General features: G+C 35.3%; 2 protein-coding genes across 2 annotated transcripts in view; one reads left to right on the top strand and one right to left on the bottom strand.

Annotated features, from left to right (window-relative positions):
* Positions 1-26,942, top strand: part of LOC132195930 (flotillin-2) — a 104,915-nt gene that overhangs the window by 46,304 nt on the left and 31,669 nt on the right. The window lies entirely within an intron of this gene.
* LOC132196074 (glucose dehydrogenase [FAD, quinone]-like) lies at positions 182-20,953 on the bottom strand. Its single transcript, XM_059618476.1, has 5 exons — positions 20,769-20,953; positions 6,447-6,880; positions 4,411-4,972; positions 3,655-4,058; positions 182-2,970 (listed from the first exon to the last, which is right to left on the bottom strand). The coding sequence occupies exons 2-5, from the start codon at positions 6,816-6,818 to the stop codon at positions 2,419-2,421; spliced, it is 1,890 nt and encodes a 629-aa protein (XP_059474459.1). The 5' UTR covers positions 6,819-6,880; positions 20,769-20,953; the 3' UTR covers positions 182-2,418.

Below are 26,942 nucleotides of genomic sequence, written 5' to 3'. Positions count from 1 at the left end.
TCATCTCTGTTTTTTTTTTAGCCAATTTGCTCTTGTGTATGTGCGTGGCGAATCGCAAAATTGTATCTATATCAGTGGATCCTCTACACGCAAAACATTTTGGAAATTTTTTCGTTTTTCATTTCATGATTTTTTTAAATCTTAGATTGTGGAGAAGAATTAAACGCATAAAATTTTTACTCTGCACGTTTTTATTAGAAAACTGCACCCAACACTTCTTCTTACAAAGTTTTCATATATTATTCACACAGAATAGATACAATAAAAATAACATGATTATCAATACAAGACGTATGTGAGCGTTTATAGAAGTTTGTTCAAACGTGGCACTTAATTTTGTTTGTTCAATTTGCATAACATTCGTAATAGTCACACACGCAAAGAGGAAGTTCCCAGGGCAGGCCATTATCATCTAATGTTGTGCACTCTAGCCGAGAGCGATTCGTACTATTTAATTAATTAACTATGCCAACTTTTCCCTTAATGGAGGCTTAATGCACTTGCTCACTCACACACACACAAATGAACACTCTCTCTAGCCGATTGTTTCAAGTGGCAAAAAGTATATTTAATCAGCTTATAATTTAAAGTATAATATTCATCACAGCAGGATTATCAAATTATTATTATACAAACGAAGCGAGTTTGTTGTAACATCTGCGGCAGTTTATGTACTCGGGGATTAAGGAGAAATGAGCTGCACTTGTCCAGCTAACTTTGTAAAAAAAAGTAATTGAAAAAGCACAGCTCCAGTTGATGAGAGAAATCGCGCGGCACGATCTACTGAAACTTTCATTTGCCAAATGATGCACACGGTGCAAAATAAAAATGACGTACGCAAAAAATCGGTATATTTGCATCAATGGTTTCCATCTCTATTGTTTTGTGCCGAAAACAAGGAATTATTTAGTATTTTTTATTAATAAATGATTAATAGGGTTGTATTTTTATTTTTATTACAATGAAACACCTCGCGATGGCGTTGTTAAAATGCCTTTAGTTGTTTTTTTTCCCAATTGACAAATCGTGCAGATCTTTCAAGAGCAGATTGCGCGCATTTATCTTCTTTCGAGATGGAAACAATTGAAACTCAAATTTGTGGGCTCCGCGATTTCATTTGGATCGTTATTAATGTTATACTTCTTCGTCTATGGAATTGCCGCAACAATGGCTTTATCGGTTGCGTCACAGCACAGGTGAAACATAAATCGAAACAACACCTCCGTTATTATGAAAGTGGCGAATGGCGTCTACGGAGCGAAACGAATTTTTCATCGAAACAATCAATCAATGTCTCATTTGTAATAATTCAAGAGGATCGTTTTTAATTTAAACGAGCCTTGACACTTTAAAGAAGAACCCAACTTGACACAATTAAAAAAAGTTTTGAGCTTTTATTAATTCTCGGAAACTAAAATTTGATCGGTTTAGTTGGAGAAAAAGAGGGAAAGTGCCGCTTTAAGATTCACACGGACGGTGCGAGATAAACCTGCTAATTTCAATTCGCGCGTGTATGATAATGAAAGGCGCTGCCAAAATGCGCGCGCGTAAGAAAGTAGACGAACGCTTTCATATCTCGCGACTGCCCGCAGTAGACGCCACTGGCACAAAATTTAACAAAATTCCAAGGAGTTTTAAATAGACAATAAAAATTGCACCTGATGATTTCCTGCTTAAATATCCGTCAAAAAGGCACGTCGTAGTTTACAAAACTATTAAGAATCTACAACGCCTAGTTCAGTCGCATCTTAAGTAGAAAAATAAGGTAGTTCAACACGTTTTTACTCTAAACAATGATAATTGAAGACCCAATCAAATGATTTTTATTGCACTTTATTCTACAAAATTGCTAAATTTTGAGTATATCTTGTAAAAAGATTATGTTAAAATTCCAAATCGTTGCGTGAAAACCACGAGAAAACTTAATTTGAGTAATTTGCGCGAAAATTATGAGAATTTAGTAAGTTTGGTCAAAAATATTTAGCTTTTGGTCACTGGCGGTGCTACGGTCGCTGATTTTTCTATTAAACTTGGCAATAATCAGCGATCGCAGCGCCACCAGTGACCTAAAGCTGAAGTTTTTTACCAAACCGCCTAAATTATAAATTTCTATTTTTTTCACTTGAATTAGGTTTTCTTGTGATTGCGACTCTCAAAAGTTTGGAATATAAACAAATATTTTTACAATATAATCTAAAAATTTGGCAACCTTTCAGAATAAAGAGTAATAAAAATCACCAAAGTGGGTCTTAAAAGGAACTAGAAACTTCCAGTAAATCAAAACTCTAATTTTAGCGATGATTTGAAACGCCGAAAGATTCCAGCCCCATCACATCTAAAACAACACAAAAACTTAAAACGCGTAATTTTTGGCCACTAAATGAATGTCTGCACAAATAAATAAGTGACGAGATTGTCTCAGGGATGCCACTCGGTGACGTTGATGGCGACGCCCCAGTCTTGTTTGATCATGTCGGCGCCCTTTTCGCCGATCATGACGACGGGCGCGTTGATGTTGCCGCTGGTGATGGTGGGCATGATGGACGCGTCGATGACCCTGAGGCCGGGCACGCCGTACACGCGGAGGCGCGCGTCGACCACGGCCTCGGGGTCGTTGGCCGGGCCCATCTTGGCCGTGCCCGAGTAGTGGTAGATGGACATGGTGTACTGGCGCAGGGCGCACTCCCAGTACGCGTCCGTGTACAGCGGCACCTTCTCGCAGCCGGGCACCGCCTTTCGGTGGAAACGCGCGCCGAACCGACGCATCGTCTGCGTCTCGCCGACGGCCACGGCCGCCTTCACCCCCTCCACCAACACCCTGACGTCGTCCGGGTGCGTCAGGTAGTTGTGGTACATCAGCGGGTAGTCCTTTGGGTTTTTGCTCTTCAGCCGGATGAACCCTTTGCTCTTCGGTCGCATGATCATGGGGAAGATGCCGAACACGTCTGTGCTGCTGATCTCGCGATAAACCTAAAAAATAATATATATTTTGAATTAAAATTGAAAGAAATGTGGATAATATCCAGTTTTTGCAAAAAACCAAATTATTAGAACCGAATTTTCTTTAATTTTTCGTCAAATATTGAAATAAAAGTCGGCTATGTAGTTTATTCAATTCTACATATCTTTTGCATTTGCCACTTTCTTCTGAATCCAATAGGAATCACGCCACAAAAACAGGAATGTTGAAGAATATGTTTTTTCTTTTTTTCTTTTTTTTTTTTGCTCAATTTTAACTATATGGGTGAACATTAAATTCAGGCCTAGAATGCTCAAAATCGCCTGATCATGCCAATTTAGAGAAATCTTATGCAAGCATTTCAAATTTTAGGGGCAAAAGTCAAATATTTGTTTTCGGTGCATGTGAAAAGTGAAGAAAACCACATTTTCCAACATTCCTTCTTTTATAGCGTGTTTCCTATTTGATTTAGAAGAAAGTGGTGAATATAAAAAATGTGCAGAATTAAATTGTCTACAACTTTTGTCTGGAACATTTTTTTGTAAAATAATTTCCCTGGACTCTAAAACCATTGAAGTAAAACTGAAGAATAAACATTTGTTTTTGAGAATTTTGAGTGGTAAAGATTCAGTTTGGAATTTGTTCCGAATCTTGTTTGGCTGAAGCATTGGTTATTTTAAGATTTGCCAACTCACCTCTTGGTAGTAATCTTCCCTCAGACCGTGCGCAACTCTGGTTTGCGTGCCGCCGTCCGAGGGCGTCGACGCCGACGTCATCATGAACTCGATGTCCGGCCAGTCCTCGGTCGCGTTCTGGTACTTGGTGTTGACGAATCCGACCACCTCGATGCCCACGCTCGAGGTCAATGGCCCGTCGCCGTAAAAGGCGTAGCGCATGGCCGAGTTGATGTTGACGGTGCGCGACATCACCAGGCTGACGGGTTTGTCGATCTTGAACACGAGGCCGCCCATGGCGATGTGGTCCTGCAGGTTGTTGCCGACGCCGGGCAGATCCTGAATAGGGGTGATGCCCATTTGGCTCACGTGCTCTTGATGGCCCACGCCGGACAGAAGCAGCAGCTGCGGCGAGTTTATGGCTCCTAAAAAATGGAAAGGTTTAAATTTGTAGAAATAAAAAACTTAAAGACCGTCTTCAGAAATTATTTTTATAATTTAAAAGGAGCTAAAATGAGCTAGAATTTCATGGTTGATGGTGAAATGGAGATAAAAGTGATAAAACGTTTCAAAAATAGAATTGTATCCTTTCCCGCCAAAATTATTAGAAATAACATCTCAATTTGTACAAGTTTTTAAACAAAAATATTGTGATTAACTGTAGACGGACTTATCTTGTTTTAAATAATTTTGGCGGGAAAAGAGGGTGAAATCTCGCCGTCTCAACCCTTAATTAATGAAGGGTGTAAACGATTTGAGTGATCAGTATTGGCTCACCAGCGCTAAGGATGACCTCCTTGCGTGCGAGTGCGGTCTGGATGCGTCCGTTGCGGAGGAACTGGACGCCGTAGGCCCTGTGCGTCTGCTGGTCGATGAGGACCTTGGTCGCGTGCGACCAGAGCGCCACGTGCAGGTTCTTGCGCAGGCGCACCGGCCTCAGGAAGGCCTTGGCCAGGGAGCAGCGCGAGCCGCGACGCATGTTGTACTGGAAGTTGGCGAAGCCGGTGTGCTGGCGGCCGTTGATGTCCACGTGGTCGTAGCCCATCTCCTGGCCGGCCTGGATGAAGGCGACGCTGAGCGGCGTGTTGTACGGCGCGTCCTGCACCGTCAACGGCCCGCCCACCGCGTGGTACTTGTTGCGCGCCAAGTACGGGTTGCGTTGGTCCTCCGACTTCAAAAAATAGGGCATCACCTCCTGGTAGCTCCAGCCGGGGTTGCCCTGCAACGCCCACTCGTCAAAGTCGCGCTTGTTGCCCCTGACGTACAGCATCGTGTTCAGCACTGACGAGCCCCCCAGCACCTTGCCGCGCGTCCAACTGCACCGGTGCCCTTCCATCGCCTGCAAAATTCAAATTTCATTCGTTAATTTCAATCATTTTTAGTATGCAAGACATAGTTTGAAATGTATTATAAAAAAATCATAAATTATAAATATGCTTTAGTAGATATTTTTCAAACGATTTGATAATTTTTTTTATTATTTTAAATATTATCAGAGTTTCTAGAACAAAATAAAGATAGATTGTAATTATTTTAAAATACATTTAACAAAAACCTATATTAATGAACGTTGAAATATTTCTTTATTTTATTGATAGGCTTTATATTTGTGTAATTATGTCTTATAAAAGTTTGCAATATTTAAAATATTATGTAGGATTTCATAAGAGAATTTAATTCTTTGGGTTGGATTGAAGAAGTGAAAATTTGTTATAAATTTAAAAAAAAGTATAATGTAGATGAAGTTCCACTTTTTAATTGCAATTTATTTTAAGAATAGCCATGAATTTTGCGTGTTAAACGCAATTAAAATTAAATTACGTGTAATGTTTTTATCCTCGCTTTGAGAACAAGAACAAGTTGACACCTCGTATTATTATCCAACTGAAATCGCAACCTGGGAATCGTGTCATTTGAATAGAAAAAATTGCAGGTGGAACAAAACGAGACCGTCTTTGTCGTGGCGCACAATCATGTAACCTGACATTGTGACATAAACTTGACAGCCGCGCCACCCACGCTCTTGGCTAATCAAATAAACAAAATCTTGGCAACAGGCCAAAAGCGCGCGAAAGTAATTGAATCATTAAGTCCATTAAGTATTATTCAACACCTGCGCGTTTTCGTGATCGCTCTTGATGATGCTGAAATTCGACTCTGTTGGGGATTTTAAATTACTAATATTTTGATGGCGGCAACGTAATGGAGACTTTTACGACTGCAACAGATGCGCGCAATTCTCTGAAATGAGCAATAAATTCTCAATCTATTTTACCAAGAGTTATTACCATTACAAACCATATTATTTCCTGAGAGAAAGGAAGTTATTTAAAATTTAAAAAGCGATAAATTGCCAAAAAAAAACAACACTTTTCAGTAAAATTCTTCATTAATTAAATTAAAAGTTAAATTTGACGTAATTCATGATTTTCTTTTTTTTATAAACGTAGTTTTAAAATTAAATCTTTGCACAGCACATTTCAACCACAGCTGGTTTTTTTTGCTCGCAGGTATTTTTTTTCAGAACCTGCTTTGCCATTAAAAGAAATGGTGATTAATCACTAACTATATAAGCGCACACTTGGGGCATTATTAAATTATTCTGCGAGATGTGTAGGTTTCTCTATGCCACGGGATACTTCGCTAGACAATTTCACTTTCGCGGAAACCAAGGTCCAGCAGTTCCATCCCAAATAAATAAAGTTGCGATTTTCATGCTTCCTTCGTGTATGAAATCTAATTTTTATGCATACGGAGCTAATTAAAAAGTAGGTCTTTCTTTGAAAAAAATTATAAACAAAAATCGTGCTCACCAAGCATGCCGAGCTGGTGGGCTGCGTCATGTACTTCCAGTCGAACTTGCTCTTGTGCAGGTAGAGGGACAAAATGGGCACGTCGGACAATTCGGTCTCGTCGCCGCCGGCCTCGAGCAGCAAAACGTTCCACTGGGCGATCTCGGAGAGGCGCGACGCGACCACCGCCCCCGCCGAGCCGCCCCCAACCACGATGAAGTCGTACTCGGTGCGCAGCTGCTGCACGTTGATGACCCGGTTCTCGGGGTCGAACAGTTCGTAGTTGTAGTAGGCGAAGGCCAGCATGAACGTCGGCAGAAACCAGAAGGCGCCGCCGACGAGCGCGGTCGCCGTCTTGATCGCGCCCACCACCACCGACACGGCGAACACCATTGCGGCGGGTCAACGGGCGGCCAACCTACGTCACGATTCTTCCCTCCGGCTCATAAAGACACCTGCAACAAACATGACAATCGATTAGTAGAAAAAAATTAATTGAAAGTAAACAAAAACTCGATTCAATGAAAGGTGGCCTATAAGCCATGGCCTCTTTTCCTATAAAATTTCAACAAGTTTTGGTCCAACGTTGGAAAATTACGAAAGAAAACATTCAAAAACAATTATGTTTTTATTACATAGACAATTTTTATTTTCTTAAAAACTGAAAATAGGAAAAATTTAATTCTTAATTTATTTTACAATCTATGCAATAAATAATGTCTAAGAATGAAAGGCAAGGATTATATTGAAAATAGACTATCGATGTTCAAGAATATTTTATGGGAACCATGGTAATTTTTTAAATTTCGTCAATTTTGAATTGGAGACATAAAACCCACACAATGTATTTGAAAAAAAAAACAATTATTCTAATTTTGAACCCCTCAGAACAGACTATTTTCAGTCATTCTAACGCTATTTTAAAATCAATGATATTTTCAAAATGGCTTGAACAAAAGAATTGAAAATTTTGAATTTTTATTTTTGCTATCTCATATTTATTGAATTTTGAAGGGGCATTAAAATCTATATTTTGACCTTATGCCAGGGTTTTTTGACCAAGAGACTTGGTGACCATTATGAAAAGATGCCTTGATTTATAAGTTTCAACCTCCTACCGAGAAAATTAAAAAATCTTTTCCTTAATTAATTTGGCAGCAGTTTTAGTAAACCCTTATTTATCTCCAGCGGCCACATTAGATTTGAACAGGGTTTCTGAGCACAAAATTTTTCAGGTGCTCAAATTAATTTGCTCCTGCTCCTGCTCACTTCTAAAGTGCTCCCTAATTTCTGCTCCTGCTCCTGCTCACCTCAGTAGTGCTCACCTACATCTGCTCGCGAGCATGCTCCCTCTCAGGGTGCTCGCGAGCAGATGCTCGTGAGCATGCTCACTGAAGGAGTGCTCAATGCTGCTCCGAGCAATTTTTGCTCCTGCGATATGCTCCCAAGCAGTGTCATGCTCATGTTTGATATGAAAATTCGGCATGTAGGTTTTTAATTTATTCTGAAAGAATATTTATTACGCCGAAATAATTTAGCAAAATTCAAATACATCAATTTGATACCAAATTAAGACCATATAAAAAAATTTAATATAATTAAAATAATAAAATTGTTTCCATAAAATAATTTCATTATTATTTAAAAAGACGAATTGTTGCCAGGAGCACATAAATATGAAGCAGGAGATTGAGCTCTTTATAAATTATGTACAGCGGAAAAGACTCTAGAGGACTGAAGGTTTGCCAGGAGCACATAAGGTGCAGCAGGTCGAACTCAGGGCTGAAAGGGGTGTAGGCGGAGCGTCAGAGCATAGGATTAATGCATTGCGATTCTAAAGCGTCCTCCACTGGTTTTTGTTGATCTCACAGTATACAGTATAGATTTAGTATGAAATTCTGTTATTGTAGTAAAATTTTTAAAGCAAATGTGAGCAGAAGGAGCATCTCGAGCATTTTTAGTTAATATTGCTTCTGCTCCTGCTCACTTCTAAAAAGTGCTCCCTAATTTCTGCTCCTGCTCCTGCTCACCTCAGGAGTGCTCCCCTATATCTGCTCGCGAGCATGCTCCCTTTTGGGGTGCTCGCAAGCATCTGCTCGCGAGCATGCTCACTAAAGGAGTGCTCAATGGTGCTCGCGAGCAAAATTTTGCTCAATCTTGCTCGCGAGCAGCTCATGCTCAGAAACCCTGGATTTGAATATGAATTTTTCATTACTTCGGTATTTTGAAAAGCAAAATATGAGCTAAGATGATATTTGTTACCGGAAATTAATTAATCCCAAGAGCTCAAAAATTAGCTTAATTTTTTCATAAACGAGAACAATGCAAAAAACCACCAAACTTTCAATCATACCTTTCTAAAAAATGTACGAGTCGACCCCCAATTTTCTATTTGTAAAAATGATCCTCATGGCCTAAACTGTTAGTTTTTGTGGAGGATATTGCACAAATTTGAGATGGAATTTGGTGGAATAAATGTAAAAATTTGTCATCCTTGTTGACTAATTGTCTTTTTTATCTATAAACTTTTTAACAAAGAATGCTTCACATTTTGTTAATTTTGCCCCAGGGAAAGAAAGGAGAAAAGTCAGAGGTCAGATTTGGCCACACCGAAGTCGTCTTGTCTCTCATATAAATCTCTCTGGTCTCGCGTGAGTGTTTCAGCCACAGGTGCTTTCTTTCTTTTATTCATTCATCGCCACGTGCACTCTCTGGTCGCGTCTCTATTTTCCCCGTGCATGGTGACCCACCATAAGGTTCCGCAGCTTTTAAGTAGACCAGTAGTAATATTTATTTGTCTATCCAGTTAGTCGCGTTGCAACTGCTAATTAGCACCGAGAGTTGATTCTGTAAAGACTTTTTGCGTCTAGAGAACAAGGAAATCCTTGTTTTTTGTTTGTTTGGAAAAATTTACCATTTCTGTGTAAATAATTGTTAAAAGCGGAAAGATTTGCTCAATTTCTTATTTATAAATGATCAGTTGTGAGCAAATCTGCCAAGTATCATTTAACAATTTACACTTTTGTCATGGAAAATTTATTTTTCCACTTTTATTTTATTTTATTGTTGTATTGTTTTTTCTTCCAGTCTGAATCGAATCGAACGGAGCCTCTGGCTATTTACAATAAAAAAAATCTAGGCTGCGAAGAAGAATGAATTGATTATGTTTCTAGAGGCTGAGAAAGAAAGAAAGATTCGCGGCAGCTCTCGCGTGGTGGCGACCAAATAACACACGAATTTGTGCAGAGCCGACAAGTTTTTGCGGCCGGCGGTCCTTTCTCTTTCAAAATTTCACTCTCGGCCGGCTCCTGTTGGTTTTTAATGAAAGTTTGCTGGATCTTGACCTTCATCACAGGCAACCACGCTTTCTGGTGCGGCCGCCGATCCTCCAACGGACCCAATCAGCCGAATAAAAAGCTCAAGGCGTCGCGCGATTTTTGTTTTGTTTCAATGATTAGCAAACCATTTTGCATCGAATGACAATGAGAATTAGATACGGTCAATGCACATTTCGTGAAGCATTTATTTATTTTAGAAATCTATTCACGCCTCTATATCTAATAATAATTCATTTATAAAAAATATAATAATATTAAAAATTATAATATTGATTTTGATGAATTTAAGAGAGGATTTTTCTTGGGAAAAAACGTCCTGATTAATTTAATGGTAATTTTTCTCTACATTAGGTTTGTTTTTAAGTCATCAGGAGAACTGAATTTTTTTAAATTTAATATTGTTAACTAAAATAATTTTTGTTTCTCAAAATTGGATTGATAAAAATTTGACAAAATCACGTTCTAATCACTCAAATTAAGGTGGAAAAACAAAATCAATTGGTCAGTCAACATAAAAATTTACATTAATCTTATTGAGAAGTTTTTAAGTTTAATAAAATTAATTCTCATTTGTCGCCGCCGTTCATCGCAAAAGAGAAATTGGCGCGAAATGCCTCTCTGGCGCGTTGCTTGATTATTATGTAGTTTACGTTCGGCATATCTACAATAATCATATGCAATTATATCGAGTTTCTTTTCGCGACGGACGCTTTCTTTCTTTGATTCTTTCTTTCTTCTCCAAATCACACCTCTCCTTAAAAGTATAGAGTGCTTTGTGTTTTTTTTTTTTTATTAAAGTTGACTTTTTATAATCTTTTGTCTGTATAGAAAGTGTTATTTACAAAAAATATAGTTTTATTTCCTGGAGAAAAACCAAAGTGTAGCAAATTGCGAATCAATCCTCCGCCGTTCTCAGTATAAGCGGATCAACAGATAAAAGGTTAAAGAAGCCGCACCTGTTCACTTTTGATTGTGATCAATGGGCTGAATGAAAGAAAGAAAGAAAGAAAGAAAGCCTTTTAACGCAGAAGGCGATTATTAGCTTCATTAGCTGTAGCGATGAAAGTAATTTAGCTCCTCATAATGTGCAAAAAGGTCTAACGATTAAAAGTTGGGAAACGCGCGAAATGCTTTTAATAATTTTCTATTTAATAAATTACAAAAAGTAATACTAAAAAATAAGAAACTCCATGTGAATTTTTAAATTTTAGAAAATTCATCAGACTTTTAATCTTTCGTGCGATTTTTATATAATGACACTTGCTAATTTCTCTTGTAAACCCTTTTGAGTACGAAGGTCACGTCCTTGCCTCATTTATCATTTCGCAACAATAGGCCAAGCTAATTCCATTGTCAAATATTTGCCGAATCATAAAGAGCAATGCCGTCGCGTGTAATTACTGCCAGTTCGGAAAGTCATTGTTGCACATTCGTCTCGCCGAAAACCGACACCGTAATGACTCACTTTTCGCGGCGATCTGCGTCGTCATCGCCGTCACCACATTGCATTTCTTTTAATTAGACAACAACCTATGACGTCAACATATAAATTTTCTTGTTTTTTTTTGTTGCATCAAAAAACTATTGCAATTTTAGAGATTGATTGAATCGAAATCATTATCAGCAATAACAATTTATATTCGTTCCTTTCACTGCTTTTGTTGGCAGTCGCAAGTCATCAAGCAAAGCAAACAAAGTGCAAACAATGGCAGGAGAATGTAACGTGCGTGCGGCGTTTGCTGATTTTATGACTTTTCACTCCGCGTATTTATGAAACTAATCTGGAGCGTCTCTCTGAGAATTGTTAATTTCTCCGAAGGTTGTTAAAATATATGAATGATCTCATTATTTATCCGTATACTTTCGAAATTTGAAAAGATTGCGGAACATACAAATTAAATTTAAATAGCACCAGGCCGCATATATTTCTTTCAAAGAATTTATATTTTAAAATAACAAAATTAGCTGTTTATGTGTCAAATTGTTTATAAACTTGCAAAATAAATTAAAGTAAGGCATTTGCAAAAAAAAACTGCCTGAAAAAATTTTGTTGGTTAATTTTTCCCTACATTAGATTCAAGGAGACATATTAAGAAAATTTTAATTTATTGGGAGAACAGAATTTTTAAAATTTATAATTGTTTCTTATGGTAATTTTATAAAATAATTTTGTTCTCAACATTTGCCGGACCAAAATTGATGAAAATTTCACTAAATCACGTTCATATCACCCAAATTAAGATTAAAAAATAAAATTAATATTCAGTAGTCATGAAAAAATTGATCTTATTGAGAAGCTTTTATTTCAATCATAAGAGCAAAGATTTTCTCAACAAATTCATGTTATTTATTTAATCCAGCTTTAACTTTGTTCCAGTTTTTAGAGTTAACACGGAAGTAGATTTGAATGGCTCTGAGCAGAAGAATGCATTATTCTTGTCGGCCGACGCGCGTCCGTGGTTTTTTCGCGTCAGAAATTAAGAGCCGCGTGCACTTGACGCAAAACGCTTGCATAATTTCTTATTCCAGCGCAATTTTCAGCAAGGATGCACAGCCGGACACCTTTCACCGCCTTATAAAAAAAGCACAAAAGCCGATGAGATCGATTTTCAATGTTTTTTCTTCCTATGAAGATTATCATCGGCGTGAAAGTGGTGCAAAAATTTTCAGAAAAAATCTCTTGATGGAAAAAAGTACGCAGTCATCCGAACCAAATCGAATCTGAAATGTGTCGCAATTTCTGACCGATTGAAATTAAAACTGCCGCATCACGGGTGAAATTTAAATGTTCAATGCGACTGGAGAGTTTTGACATTTTTCAATTGTTGGCCGAGTGGGCCAGAAATTCGCAGCCTTGGCTTTTGTTTGTCTCGCTTTCGTCAGAAGAGCGTCACAGAAAAGGAAAAGGAGAGTAGCTTGGCAAAAGTTGCCGTAACAGATAATTGGAATCGCGTGCAAATTCTAGGGGCTGCGCGTTAATTAATTATGCAACATGAGCCGCACGCTTTCCACCAAACTCTATCCTAGACACGAGATATGAAAACAAATATCCGTTTGCAATTTTAAATGTAGACGACGAATCCAATTACGAATCTCGCACGAAATAATTTAATTGACTTATCAACTCATTTAAAAAAAATACATGAAATTTATCAGACTGATGAAAGCCTTTATATTATTTGCAGATTTATTTATTTTAATTTAATACATGAAAATAAATTAATTATTCTGAATTAAATTTTTAAAGATTATATATTATGTTGTTGTTTTGAGACTTTATATGAATTTTCTTATTTTAAGTCCTTCCTTCTTTAAGCGTTTAAATTTATGAAATAAAATAGTTATTTCTTGGTGTTTTAGCTCAAAAATTTTTATATTTTATTAGTAAACAGACAATCTACTAGAAATAATTAGAGGCAGATTAGAGGCAAATTTTATTTATTTATTTTAATTAAAATAATAAGAAAATAACGATTTTTTCATATTTAATAAAGGATTTAATGATTGAAATATATATTTATATCGATCAATTTATGTAAAAAGTTTTCAGCAATAGATTGCAAAATTAAATGAAAATATCATAGAGTTAATTTCGCTAATTTTTTATTGTATTGTTTTTTTAAAAATTAAAAAACAACTATACTTCTGAAATTTTGAGTGAAACACAAAACTGCAGATCTTCTGCGTGGGAAAAAGACTGTTTTCGCCAAATCTGTGCACAAGAATTACGATATTGATCAACATGACCGAATTTTTACGTCTTGAACACGCCACTTGACCCCAACTAGCTGAGCTCCTCGTCCAATTCGGGCGGGCACGACGTGTGCAGTTCATTTGCCTATTAGGCCAACGATCAAGGTTTTGTCTGACGCAACGCACTCTTCTCCAAAATTTCTAGCCCATCCATTCAAAATTGTTTGCACTTTGCAACGGAGCCTTAATTGTTGGCCAACCTAGGAATTTGCGTGTTTGTTTAATCGGCCAAACTGTCTCGTAAGTTTTTAGACAAACACGCATCAAGAATAAAAAGAAGCATAAAATTTTTGAAAGGGTTTCGAAAGCATTTTGAACCGAAAACTTAAGTAATAATAATTATTGTACATTTCTGAATAAAAATTAATTTGATTTTTCTATCAAAAGAATGCAACTTTCACAAGTATTTTGCCATTATTTGGCACCAGTTTTTTTATGAGTGCTTCTTGAAAAAATAAACCCATACTTGAAAAAATCAGGGACCAATTCACGTCAACAATGAAAATAAATTCCGGCAGGCTAAATAAACACTCGTCGAGCACCACTTCTTGTGTTGCCTTTTGTCCGCCCAAAAGTCTTGTTGGTTCAAAAATCGTCTGCAAAAAAAATATGATTAGATTCCTCTTCAGCGACGACGAGCGTATCTAATTGAATGTGTAAATTTGATATGGAGGAGAATTGCTCGAATAATTGTGGGAAAGAAAGTGGAAAGGTGAGTCTCGTCGGGCTGACCTTTGCGTGCACACGTGCTCGTGTAATGAATGGGACTTGCGAAATTCCTGTCTGCCGCGTCGTAATTAAGCTTCCTCTTCGTCTCGATTCACCGATAAATTTTATTTTTAGAAGAATAATTTTTTCACCATTTTTAACAGAAAATTTGTCACAAATCCTAAAACAAGAAACTCAAACGTTATAAATTTATTTTTTTACTTGTTGTAAAAGGTTTGGTAAAGGTAAAATTTTAAAGGTATATTTATATTTTCTTATAAGCGAATTTGATAAACCTATTTTTGTGATAGCAAATTTTTGGCCTTTTAGGTGATGAAACATCTCATGGAATGCTTTCTCTCTTTGATAATTCATGATATTAATTGATATTAATGATTTTAATCTTTTAAAGGACAAAATAAATTATTTTTTGTTTGCTAATTGTTTCACTTATAATTCTTCACATAAGTCCTGAGAATTGCATTTTGGGCAAATAAATCATGTTTTTCTGATGAATAATTTGTGGATAAATATTTTCTGATGGGCTTTTTTTCTGATAAATAAGGGATTCCCAAAAATGACGGTCATTGTGGTGAGTGAGCTTTGATTTATCTCGACTTTCTTCGAGGCGTAGTCCCAAAAAAAGTATCCGCCTGCCACGGAAATATTGTAAAATATAATAAATATAAATATGAGGCTCATCCGCGCCCACTTAGCAATTACAAAGTTATTCTGTAGACTTATTGATTGGTTTTGAGAGAAATTTTTTTACGTTGAGGACCAAAAAAATATTAATATAAGCAGACAAGTCAGCATAATGAACCTTTGAAAGTTGTAAATTAATTATTCTTTTGTGCCTTGAATATTATCAAAAGCAAAAGAATTCGCCCGCAGCCGAATCTTGAAAGAGATTCAAGGTGAAAGTTCCGATCGCATTTCGCATGAAACGTGTCATAATGAAAGGGCAATTATTACGCTTTTTGTTATTTTAAAAATGTGGAAATCGTATCTTTTGCAAACAGTTTTTATTTTAAACAAATATACCTTTTGAACTTTAATGAAGAAATTATTTCTCAATTCAGTTGACAAAATGCACGAATAATTTCCACACTCTTTGACCAATCCAATTTCGGTCACATCATCTCGGCTATTCTTCAACTCTTTCTTAACCAGACGTGCTCCGAGTATAATAATATTATTTTCCTCCTCTCATAGTTACTTTTGGATGATCACGACTAATTTCACGCCGCGTGGGGAATTTAATATCATGTCGGAGGTAAAAAGAAAAAATAATATTCTCACCGCGCCAGGTAACAAGACTTCTTGGCGCACTCGCCGCGCCACTTTCTCTGTCAAGATGAGTCTAAATGCTTTATAAACTCATGACCTCACCACTTGTTTGGTTTCATCGAAATGTTCAAATTCTTTCCGTTATTAATTTCAAGTGAGGAAGATTAAGATGTCCTCAATATTTTCATCAATTATTTATCTTGACGCCAAATTTAAATATTTTAAATTTGAGCAATTTGATTTCGATGAAGAATGTATGTATTTTTAAATAAAAATTTTTGTAATTTAAAAAAAACTTTCAATTACACGTAAATTTGGTCAGGGAAATTATAAAGCAACCTTTATACTCGGAAATGGTGCAGAGTTATTTATTCAAATTATTTCCCCCGCGAGAATTTTGTTTTATTTGCCTATTCATGTGTACGGCAAGCTTTAATTTCACAGCCAGGAAAGCCGGTTGGAGTATCTGAATCACCCCTAGACATTAGAAAATCGAGGTCAGCCAAAGAGTGAACGGATTCCTCCCAAGCCGCAGGTGCCGAACAAGATCTCGTCTAATCTTGACACGCAGCAATTTCCTTTTCTAATTCACGTGAGAATCCGCTGTAGAAACGTGGGTGGCGCTCTTTTTCTTCAATCAATTTGCACTGAAATTGAAAAAAAAAATCCTATTACGCATCGCATGGGAAATTCCTTCAAAGGCGGATGCAAGGTTTGCTCATTCAAGATGCAACTTCCTAATTTGTTAACGCACTGATTTGCATATAAGAATTCTCAGACGCCTGTGTATGTTTTACATGCTGCACAATGGAGAGCGAAATTTTATTAATCCTTCGTCCTCGCGTTTCTATTTTATGGCCGAGATAGTTTTTTTAAGCCAGGCCCTCTGGTGTCGAGAGAAATACATTGAAAATTTATCTCGGGAGATGATCAGATGAAAGAGAAATTGAACAATGATTATAATTAAACTGTCTTGATTGTGAGACGTGCAGGTCGATCCTTTGAAGTGTGAGGAAGTTAATAAAGCTTCAAAAGATTGGATGATTTCTTTGATTGGACCAACAACTGATGTTTTTACCGACATATAGGCATGGAGTAATTCTATTTTCCAATAATTAAATTACACTTAAGATTGAAATATCTTAATTTATTTTTAATTAACGATTCTTACAAAAGTTAATATAATATAAGAATTCTAAAATTTTCATTGTAACTTAATTATGTTTTAATTAAATTATATTAAATTAATAACTTAATTTGCCTTAATAAGGAATATGAGCATAATTAAATAATATAATATTTAAAAAAAATTGAATTAAAATATTCCTAAATAAATGGAATTTAAAAATCTCATTAGCATTAAACACTTTTGATGAGTCTTTATTTTATTAAATACCTCATCACCTACATTTTCCACCAGCCTAATAAATTATAACGAATCACTAAAAATTTCACTTTGTTTGTTGCTTCAAATTTTCCGTTACTTTAAAATAGATGCAAAACCCTCACTAGACTAGCGTTGGCATAATAAGTTGTTAATCTTACGAAATAAAGACTAGCTTGTGGAGAAATTATATTGCTTGATAATTTCGGCAACTAGTTTTGCCAAATGCTAATTCCCATTTAACTACGTCAACTTGCGTGCTCTCATTTCAAATTCCTGCTAATTTTAGGTCACCATTTCAATATCCATGTTTCAATTACCTAAAATTTAAAAATTCGACTTTTTCCAATTGGCTCGTCATTTTAATCAAACGCGGCTGGGAGCAACTTTTGCTTTTACCTTCTTGCTCGGTGGGTATATATCTGGACATTGTATCTCGCCCATTAGAAAGCTGCGAAATGGCTTGTTGGTTTTTGGCCGGATCCGGCTGAATTTCGGCGAGAATGTAACGGACGAGTAGTTTTAATTGTTCGCGTCTCAAGAGGAATCTAGCTGCCCTGTCAGCCAATCTAAGCGATTAATTTATGGCAAAAAAGGCATCGACGGTGAGAGGAAATTTCACCTGTCGCTTGATTCATCGATAAATCAGCTCCGCCTTTTTATTTCCTCACATTCTATCATTGGAGTGACAAGTGCGAAATTTTTATTAGATAAAATCTCCAAAATTGAGATGAAAATCTGCTTCTGTATCAAACGGTTGAAGAAAGAAGGAAAAAATCTAATTGGCTTCACTTGTGCGAGTAAAAGGAAGAAAGTTTGTCTTGAAAATCGACACAAATAATTGAAGGAATTATAATAGACTGCAGGCGTCGCCTCTATTTTAGGTTCAACGCACTATTCCATCCTTAAAATAAAAATGCACTTTTTAATCTCCGCTAACAGCGAAATTGCGTGTCTACGAATCTTTTAAACTTGAGCATTGTGTTCTTCCATTGCCAAAAGTTGCATTGTGTTCCGCTGATATAATTATGCGCTCGAATGTCAAGACCTTTGTCTCCTGAGGTCTTTTGAAACCACAATAAGGAGCGCCGATGGCTGAGAATCAAAAGCTGATTTGATTAATAGTCAACATCTGTGCAGAATGTCAAGACAAATAATGGAACAAATTCATTGTTTTAATAGTTTAACTTTAATTGGGAATGTACTTTGCTTGCAATGTGACCTCTGACTTGATTCATAAGTAAAAAGCGACCTTAGAGTTGCAAATATTAATTTTAGGATCAAAATGAAAATTTTGAGGTGAAGTGATTGCGGCGATTTGGTTTGCAAAAATATTAATGAATAATAATCAAACAAATCCTACCAATTTTCAAAATACATATGGAAATGAAAAAATTTAATTACATATCCCAATTTATATTATCATGTTAAAAATTGTTAATATAAATTTTTTTTTATTATATCATAGTAATTTCATTTTTTTTTAGCTTCTACTAAAAGATCTTTCACGCATAATTCTAAATTTTAATTTCAAAATAATATTGTAAATCATTTATAACTATGAATATTTTATAAGATAATTGAGCAGATTGATTTAAACCGAGACCTTTTAAATTAATATTAAGGAAATGAGGTTAAAAGTAATTTTTTCCCATAAAGTGTGCAATTTAATGTTCAATGCTTGTGCACGCAAAAAATGCATCTTTGGATTGTGCAAGAAGTGCATTACTTGTACTTTCTAACGCGCGTGTATAATTACATAACAAAAGTAAGTAGCGCGGCATTTGAGCCGCAAGTGGGAATTAATCAAAATGCACTCTCACTTGGCTCGCTGCAGCTGCCGCGTTTCTTGGATTACCTGCTCGGAATTTTTCCAATGACTCTTGTTAGGTAACGTGCATTTTATGCAGAGATGAAAACCGGTATTTGCGCCGGTGCATGATTATTAGTGGAGAAACGCGTTCATTCATTTCCTAGATGAAGCCATCATGCAGAACGAAAAATTGTATAATCGTTGTGTCATTAATTCTTTCTAATTATGAAGTTTGAAAAATACCTTATATAAAATTTATTTTATTGGACGAAAGAAAAAAGAGTTTTAATTTCCTATTTTCTGTGTCATTGTTTTTTTACAACACCAACATTGATATAATTATATTTCGCCGCAGGAATTCAATGTGTGTAAAAAAAAATTGACTTTGTCTGGATTATTGTTTGGCCACAAAAGTTGAAAATCTGTGGCAATGAAATGCGGTTTGTAGTGCAATAATTTCGATTTGAGCCGAAGATTTCGTTAAGTCTCATCTCTCCTAGTTCTGCTATTTGATTCAAAGTATAAGTCAAAGTCAGGGTAGGCGAGCATCAAGGCTAATTTTGCGTGTTTCACTCGAATTTATCTCAGTTGGTATCATTTTTTCGACCACTGGCTTCAAATAACCCAGATTTTGATGGTAAACGAAATCGTTTAATGTAATACACACAAGATTTCACTCCATTTTCATAAACATCAGATCTCGATTTGCACCATTTGGATTTTATCTCTTTCAAAACGTTTTATCTTTCATAGAAAGAAATATTGTAATTGTAATAAAGAATCTGTAAAAATATTAAGAAATAACAAAATAATCTTAATTATTTTTATCCTGGATAATTTTTTTATCCAATTGTTAGATCTAAAATAACAACAATAAGTCATAATAAAAAATAATTATTATAATTTTGTCATTGTTTAATTATTTATTAATTTTAATTTTCCAAAAGATTACTTATTACAATTATTTCTTTCTCTCTGTGTATTATTAAAAACACAATCATCTACAAAAATTGAATTGAATTTTTTTCTATTTGTTTTGAATAAAGTAATTAAATAATTTTAACTGGTTCGTTTCCATCTTAATTTCCACTTCTTACTTAAAAAATTCAATAAAAACCGTTTTTATTGTAATTGAAATTAATCTTGAAATCTAACAGGAAACAGTAGTTTTTTCGCTTTAATGATAAACCGCGAACCAACTACTTATTTTCGACATTCCTCCATTGGAGAGTAAAAAGCGTCCCAGTAAAGAAAGACTTGAAGATCCAGTCTGACCGGAAAACTGGGCGACTGGGTCAGAATAAGCGAAACCAAGGTTATTGACGCGTGCAAAAAGGATACGTGACTGCTCCCGTTTGTTTGTTTCTCTCTTTTTCGAGCTCGATTCTTACAAGAGAGAAATTCATTCATTCTTGTCTAGAAAAGTTCCCATAGTTGGTGACATAAAATTTGATAAGTTTTCTCACGTAACGCTCGTTTGCATTTCTCCCTGTCAAGGTTATTCCTAATGACGTTTTATGAAACAATTCCAATCCTGTAATTTGCATTTCAAAATTTTTCGATGAAAATGCTTGTTTTTGCTATTATTTTTTATATTCATTCATTTTTTCTTCACCATCTTTCAATTCATATATGTATTTACCACAGATAAAAATATACTTTATCGCGTTAGAGAAGATCATGACAATTTAAACGTGTTAGCGAAGAAAGCTTTCGAATGTTTGTTGGACCAGATGATTTCGCGCTTGAGACGTGGTTCACATTTCAATCCGCTTTTATATCAATTAATCACTTTCATTAATTTTCCAAACTTTATAATACTCTCTGTGAAGAATGTTTAAACAGTTAAATCACAATAATTCATAATTTTAAATTATAAAAAATTTTAGATTTAAAAATTCATAGAAAAATTATTTATCAAAAACTAATAAATTTGGGGATTTATAGTAAAAAAAATTAGTTTAAATTAAAAATTTTTATAATTATTTGCAACAATTTACAATTAATAAATAATATTGAGCCTAATCAACTAATGGAATTAAAAATTAGCAACTTACCTAATGAACTGTTTTCAGCTCCTTGGAAACTAGATATGAATTTGAAGAATAAACTGCACTTTGAAAGTTGAAACAAAATATATATCTCGTGGCACGTGAGGTTCGTGTTTAGGTTCAGGTGTGTGCGGCCGGCGAGACGCTTCGCACATTCAGCCTCACCATCGTGATCACCGAGTGCAAACTGACTACGGTGGTTACTTAACTGCCTCCACGCACCGGCCAGAGAGAAAGTTCGCCTTCGAGTAGGAGCGATCTTTGCAGGCCTTTCTCTGCCTCTGATGCACCAGTCAGGGGTTGTTGCTTGGCTTTTCCACTTGCACTGTCATCGCCAGCAGTTGCCTCACGAAATAATATAACAAATTTTTTGCAAGAAATTTTGTAATTGGAATTAAAATGGTCCTTCTGCAAGTCAGCCGAAATCATTGGAGAAAAACATTCTCACGCTCTTTACTTGATTTGATTTATTGTCAACTCGGGTCAGCAGAAAACTGCTTCATAATTGCGAGTTTCCAAAATATTTATTTACTTTTTATGGTAAAAAGAAAAAGTTTCAGTCAAAATTCATTCATTCATTAAAAATTAGCACGAATTTTTGTTGAAACGGAATAAAATTAATCAATCAATAATTTAAAAATATTAATTATGCTAAAGTTTGCTTTCCTTTGGCGCAAAAATTGCATTTTCTTGTTGAAAGTTCCAAAATGAGAATTTAAAAAAAAAACAATAAATATTCATATTTTAGGTCCTCTCATTTTATTTAAAAAAAAATAAAATAAAAACAATTATTTTAGTATAAAACAACTTTATTTTTATCAACTGTTTCAATTTCAATTAAAAATGTTTTATGAAAAAAAAATATCATTGCTAATAAGTTTTACGTCTCACATTTATAAATAACTTCCTAATTTAAAGGCAGACAAAAAAAACCGCTTGATTGTGCTGTACATTTAAGCGTTTTACCGATTTTACGACCTTTTGCTTTTTTATTGCTTAAGTTCATCATGCTCTCCAAATAATTAACCCTTTTTCTTGTTTGATTTCAGGTACGAAGCCTTTTGTGCAAAAATCTCCTTTGAAACGTGGAAAAAGGTCAGTTTTCTTTCTTCGATTAGGGAATTTCCGCTCGACCTAATTTTGAAGAAGAAATTTCATATAGTTTAAATTTCTCGACCTACCAGCCGCAGAAACGTGTATGCAAATCAGCTGGAATGAAATTATTTATGCTTCTTCCGAACACGCTGCCTGTGCTATTAATTTCGAGTAACTTTTGCGCTTGAATAAATTGCTGGCTCAAGCAAATAAATGTGAGTGAAATTTTCAACTTTCGTGCAAAGTCACAAAACAATATTTCAATGAATAAGTAAGAAATGGCATTTCTTGAATAAGCTAATTCATATTTAAAAAAATTAATATCTGTTAAAAAAAACAGTAAAAATCAATTTGGTGAAGGTTAAAATTTAAAAATTTCTCATTGAAGAAAAAATAAACTTTTTGCGAACTCATCAAGGCAAAACTTGTTCATTATTTTCTAATTAGGTCTTGGAAAAAATTCCTCCAGACGTGGCGTAAAGTGATATGCATCTTTTGGCTGATCCGTGGTTCCAATTTGAGAACACAATGGAGTGTGAAAAAGCTTTGGCGCATCTTTCGAGTATTAGGACGGCCATGTTTGGTAATTGCCCTTTTGTCTGCGCGCTTTGTTCCTGGCCGGAGACGACAATTCCGGAGAAAGTCAATTTGATCGTCGGATTTTTTTCCGTTGTTGATTCGCGACGACAAAAGTGGTGTTAATTACTCGCATGCGTGTGTGGCCCGTCGTGACTTTGATGCCAAAATATTTTGACGACAGCCCTTTTGTCTCTCTTTGCAACCGCGGGCGCTCGCGAATAAAAAAAAGTATGATTCGGAACGGAGCTGGAAAGTGAAATTGGACAATGAAGACCGTTTCTCATTTCGCCATCGGGAAATTTTCAGCCTTTTGTTCGGCGCAAATGGAAACTTTTGATTGTTCTGATGTTTAATCAAAGTGGATGAAATTTTCATCCAGGGCAAAAGTAAAGTACCAGAATTCCAAATGAAAAAAAAATGTAATCTTTTTATTTAAATTTCTTTAGATTAAAAAAAGGAAAGTTTTTCATACTCTTGCAAAGTATTTTGATTAATTTTAATAAATTATGAACACAACAAATTGAAATAAATTAAATGCTTTTGGAATTTCCCCAGGCACTTTTTTTTTTAATCGGTCACACTTTTGGCAAGGGTCAACCGATTTGAATGAAATTTGGCAGGTCGATTGCTCTTAGGGTGTAAACAAATAGTTTAGAAGGATTTTTGAAAATTCTCAAAATTGCCTATTTTACAGGGGCTCAAAGTTTCTGATTTTGAAAAATGGCGTTTTCAAAAATCGAAAATATCTCAGCTCCTGTTGCAGATAGCGCATAAGTTTATATAAGCAAAATTGTAGGGAATTAGACGCCCTACAACTTTGCTATAGTGACCAAGGTCGTAGGTCAAACCTGAAGGTCATTTATTTTTTGCTCATTTTTTTCGGGCTCTACCAAAGTACCAAGTTAGTAAATTTTTTTGATTCCAAAATAGCCAAAAGTTGCTCCAGTTAGTAATAAACAACATATCAAAATTTGGTGAGACTTATTTTTTTCGTTTTTGAGATATTCCGGATCAAAGGGCAAAAAACGTGGTTTTCCGAGCGTTTTTTGTGCAAAATTTATTTTAAACCTCCATAACTTTTTTCCTGTTAGAATTAGGATTAAATGTATTATGACAAAAAATAATTGCCTTTAATTTTTCTTGCAGGTCATGTATCACACATGGTGATCAGGTCACAAAAAGGCATTGACCCCATGGTGACCTGTGACTTTTTTGAATTTTTTTACGTGTGTGACACATTGATGGAAAGAGGATGTCAGCAGGAGCATTTTGGTACCCGGATTTTTGTTCTAGTATCAATAGATGTGAAGTTACATCTATTTTTAAATAATTTATTCGTCGGATTCCCACTTTTGCAGCACAAAATCTATGATAACTTCACTTTTAATGATGCTAGAACAAAAATCCGGGTACCAAAATGCTCCTGCTGACATCCTCTTTCCATCAATGTGTCACACACGTAAAAAAATTCAAAAAGGTCACAGGTCACCATGGGGTCAATGCCTTTTTGTGACCTGATCACCATGTGTGATACATGACCTGCAAGAAAAATTAAAGGCAATTATTTTTTGTCATAATACATTTAATCCTAATTCTAACAGGAAAAAAGTTATGGAGGTTTAAAATAAATTTTGCACAAAAAACGCTCGGAAAACCACGTTTTTTGCCCTTTGATCCGGAATATCTCAAAAACGAAAAAAATAAGTCTCACCAAATTTTGATATGTTGTTTATTACTAACTGGAGCAACTTTTGGCTATTTTGGAATCAAAAAAATTTACTAACTTGGTACTTTGGTAGAGCCTGAAAAAAATGAGCAAAAAATAAATGACCTTCAGGTTTGACCTACGACCTTGGTCACTATAGCAAAGTTGTAGGGCGTCTAATTCCCTACAATTTTGCTTATATAAACTTATGCGCTATCTGCAACAGGAGCTGAGATATTTTCGATTTTTGAAAACGCCATTTTTCAAAATCAGAAACTTTGAGCCCCTGTAAAATAGGCAATTTTGAGAATTTTCAAAAATCCTTCTAAACTATTTGTTTACACCCTAAGAGCAATCGACCTGCCAAATTTCATTCAAATCGGTTGACCCTTGCCAAAAGTGTGACCGATTAAAAAAAAAAGTGCCCCCAATTTTTTTTAGAAACACAAGAAAAATTATGTTTTGCTAAAATAGAAACGAAATAAGTTGATTTGTGAAAAAAATTTAAAATACCTGCAATATTTTACGATTTATTTATTTTTCAAATTTATATTTCAAATTAAATAAGTCAACTTTTGGATTCTGGATCATGAAAAAACATAAATTATTGAAATAAATGAGGAAGTGTATCAATTGCATCACTTTTTTCTCTCCTGACATAACATTGACGATAATCGACTCGTTCACGCTCCTGAATGGAAAATCCTTGGAGCAAGAAATTGACAAAAACGCCGCTCATGCTTTTAAACACGCGTTAAATAACAAGAGTGGCGGTCTACGTGCCGCCGTTGATGATGTCCAGCTGGAAAGACTCGGTGTCGTAACATCCAGAGCAAACAAATACTTTTACAATTCGACGTCAAAGGACGCGAATTTCTGGCAGCTGCAAAAACCGCCGCTCGCGTACGCAACAGTAATTTCACTTTCCGATTACGCTGCATGAGATGCGCTTTTGAGCTTTGGATTAACCGCGCTTTCCAAGCTCTTGGTAATCCGACACCCACCTGTGACAAAGTTTGCCTTCCCAAATTATACGACTCTCTTAATTTCCAGAAAACAGAGAATCGCCTTGTTTGGAACGCGCTTTCGATTTTAGTTTGTTTTTTTCCTTTGTTGTCGGCTCTTTTATTATTGTTTGAAAGAAAAGAGGAGCTAGAAGAAGAGTGGTCGGTCCTTCATGCATGGATCCTACCATGATCTTCAATCTCAAAATCTTCATTTTTCTTTATATTTTGATTTTTTCCGTAATCTATTCAACCAAGTTCATGCAATAATAAAAAATTGGTTTATTGAATGTTTATTGTAGTTTGAAGATTAATAAAATATCATATATTTTATAGAAAGATCAAATCAAAATTAAGAATGACTAAAAAATGTATGTATTATAATTATTTTTTTACTAAAATTTGTAAAAAAATTATGAGAATAAATTTATTTGTCTTAAGTTTTGCATCATATTTTGCTGAAGTGCTTTTAATTTGAAATAAACATAAAATTTTCCAAGATTTTATGTAATTTAATTAATTTCTGAAAAGCATTTCAATTTAATTCATTGAAAAAAACTGAATCAAATCTGTTCATTAGATAAAAAAAGCTGCGCACCCAATTAGACCTCGCGGCTTCAAAGCTGCACCTGCCATTTCTCTCCATTTTTCATGTGTCCGAATCAACACAATGCGGCCGCAGCTTTGATCGCATCGCGAATGAAGAATTGAGAATGCGAACGCCCGGCGAAACCAACTTTCGCATCGGAAAAAAAAAGAATTTCTCCGCGCCCAAAACGCAAGGAGTGTCTTCACATATTTTTATCGGCTATGGAATGAAATTATCTCGCAGCGCAATTTATTCACGCGCCGACGTGATTATCAATGACAATAATTGTGTTATTTTCACCCGCTGGGTCGTTTGAATCGCACTTGAGTGTCATTTTTATGGCCCTAAATTGGCACGGGGTGCAACAAATCAGCCATTTATTGAACGATTGATCAAAAGGAGTGTCCCTAAGCGATTGCAACACCGACGAATTCAATTGTGGGAACCTCTTGCTGTTTTATTGTTTGAAAGAAAAAAATAAGACTGAATGCTCAAAGTAGAAAGTTTGTGCAAAAAAATTGCGAATTTTCGTCTCTCACTTTATTTGGAGACAGTTTTTGTTTTTTCTGTAATTAATCTACTAGAAAGTTATTGTTATTTGTAACAAAATTCCAGCCGGTGATCCGCTGGAAATTCTTAAACGGCGTTTTTATTTTTTATTTGATGATGAAATCTGTGAGGAGCTTTACATAAAGAGGAGGTCTTACTCACGCATCCACGCCCGGAATTATTTAACTTTTCCAATAGATAACGAATGCGTGTCGCAACCCAAACTTCACTTTCTTCTTAGAATTATTATTTATCCTTTGGTTTCTCTGTTTGCATAAATTATCCTAAAATGCATCCGATTAGGAAAGGAATAATTTGAAAATAGAAGGTTAGATTTGGAGAAAAACTTGCAATTATTCTTATATTTAATCAAAGTGGATGAAATTTTCATCCAGAGCAAAAGTGAAGCACCAGAATTCTAAATGAAAAAAAAGCAATTGTAATCTTTTTATTTAAAATTTCTTTAGATTAAAAAATTGAAAAGTTTTTCATGCTCATGCAAATTATTTTGATTAATTTTAATTAAGTTAAAAGCAATTTTACCAGCTCTCATCTGAAATTACTGCGACGCGTACGTGCACAATTCACGTCGACACCAAATTATACAAGAGTTGATTTTTTGTTGTCGTAACATTTCTCTCTGATGCAGGGAGAAATGC

This window comes from Neocloeon triangulifer, unplaced genomic scaffold (genome assembly GCF_031216515.1).
Source record: "Neocloeon triangulifer isolate White Clay Creek 2 clone unplaced genomic scaffold, ASM3121651v1 ptg000011l, whole genome shotgun sequence".
NCBI lineage: Eukaryota > Metazoa > Arthropoda > Insecta > Ephemeroptera > Baetidae > Neocloeon > Neocloeon triangulifer.
Note: the sequence above shows the minus strand (reverse complement) of the source record. Positions and strands in the feature narration are given on the sequence as shown.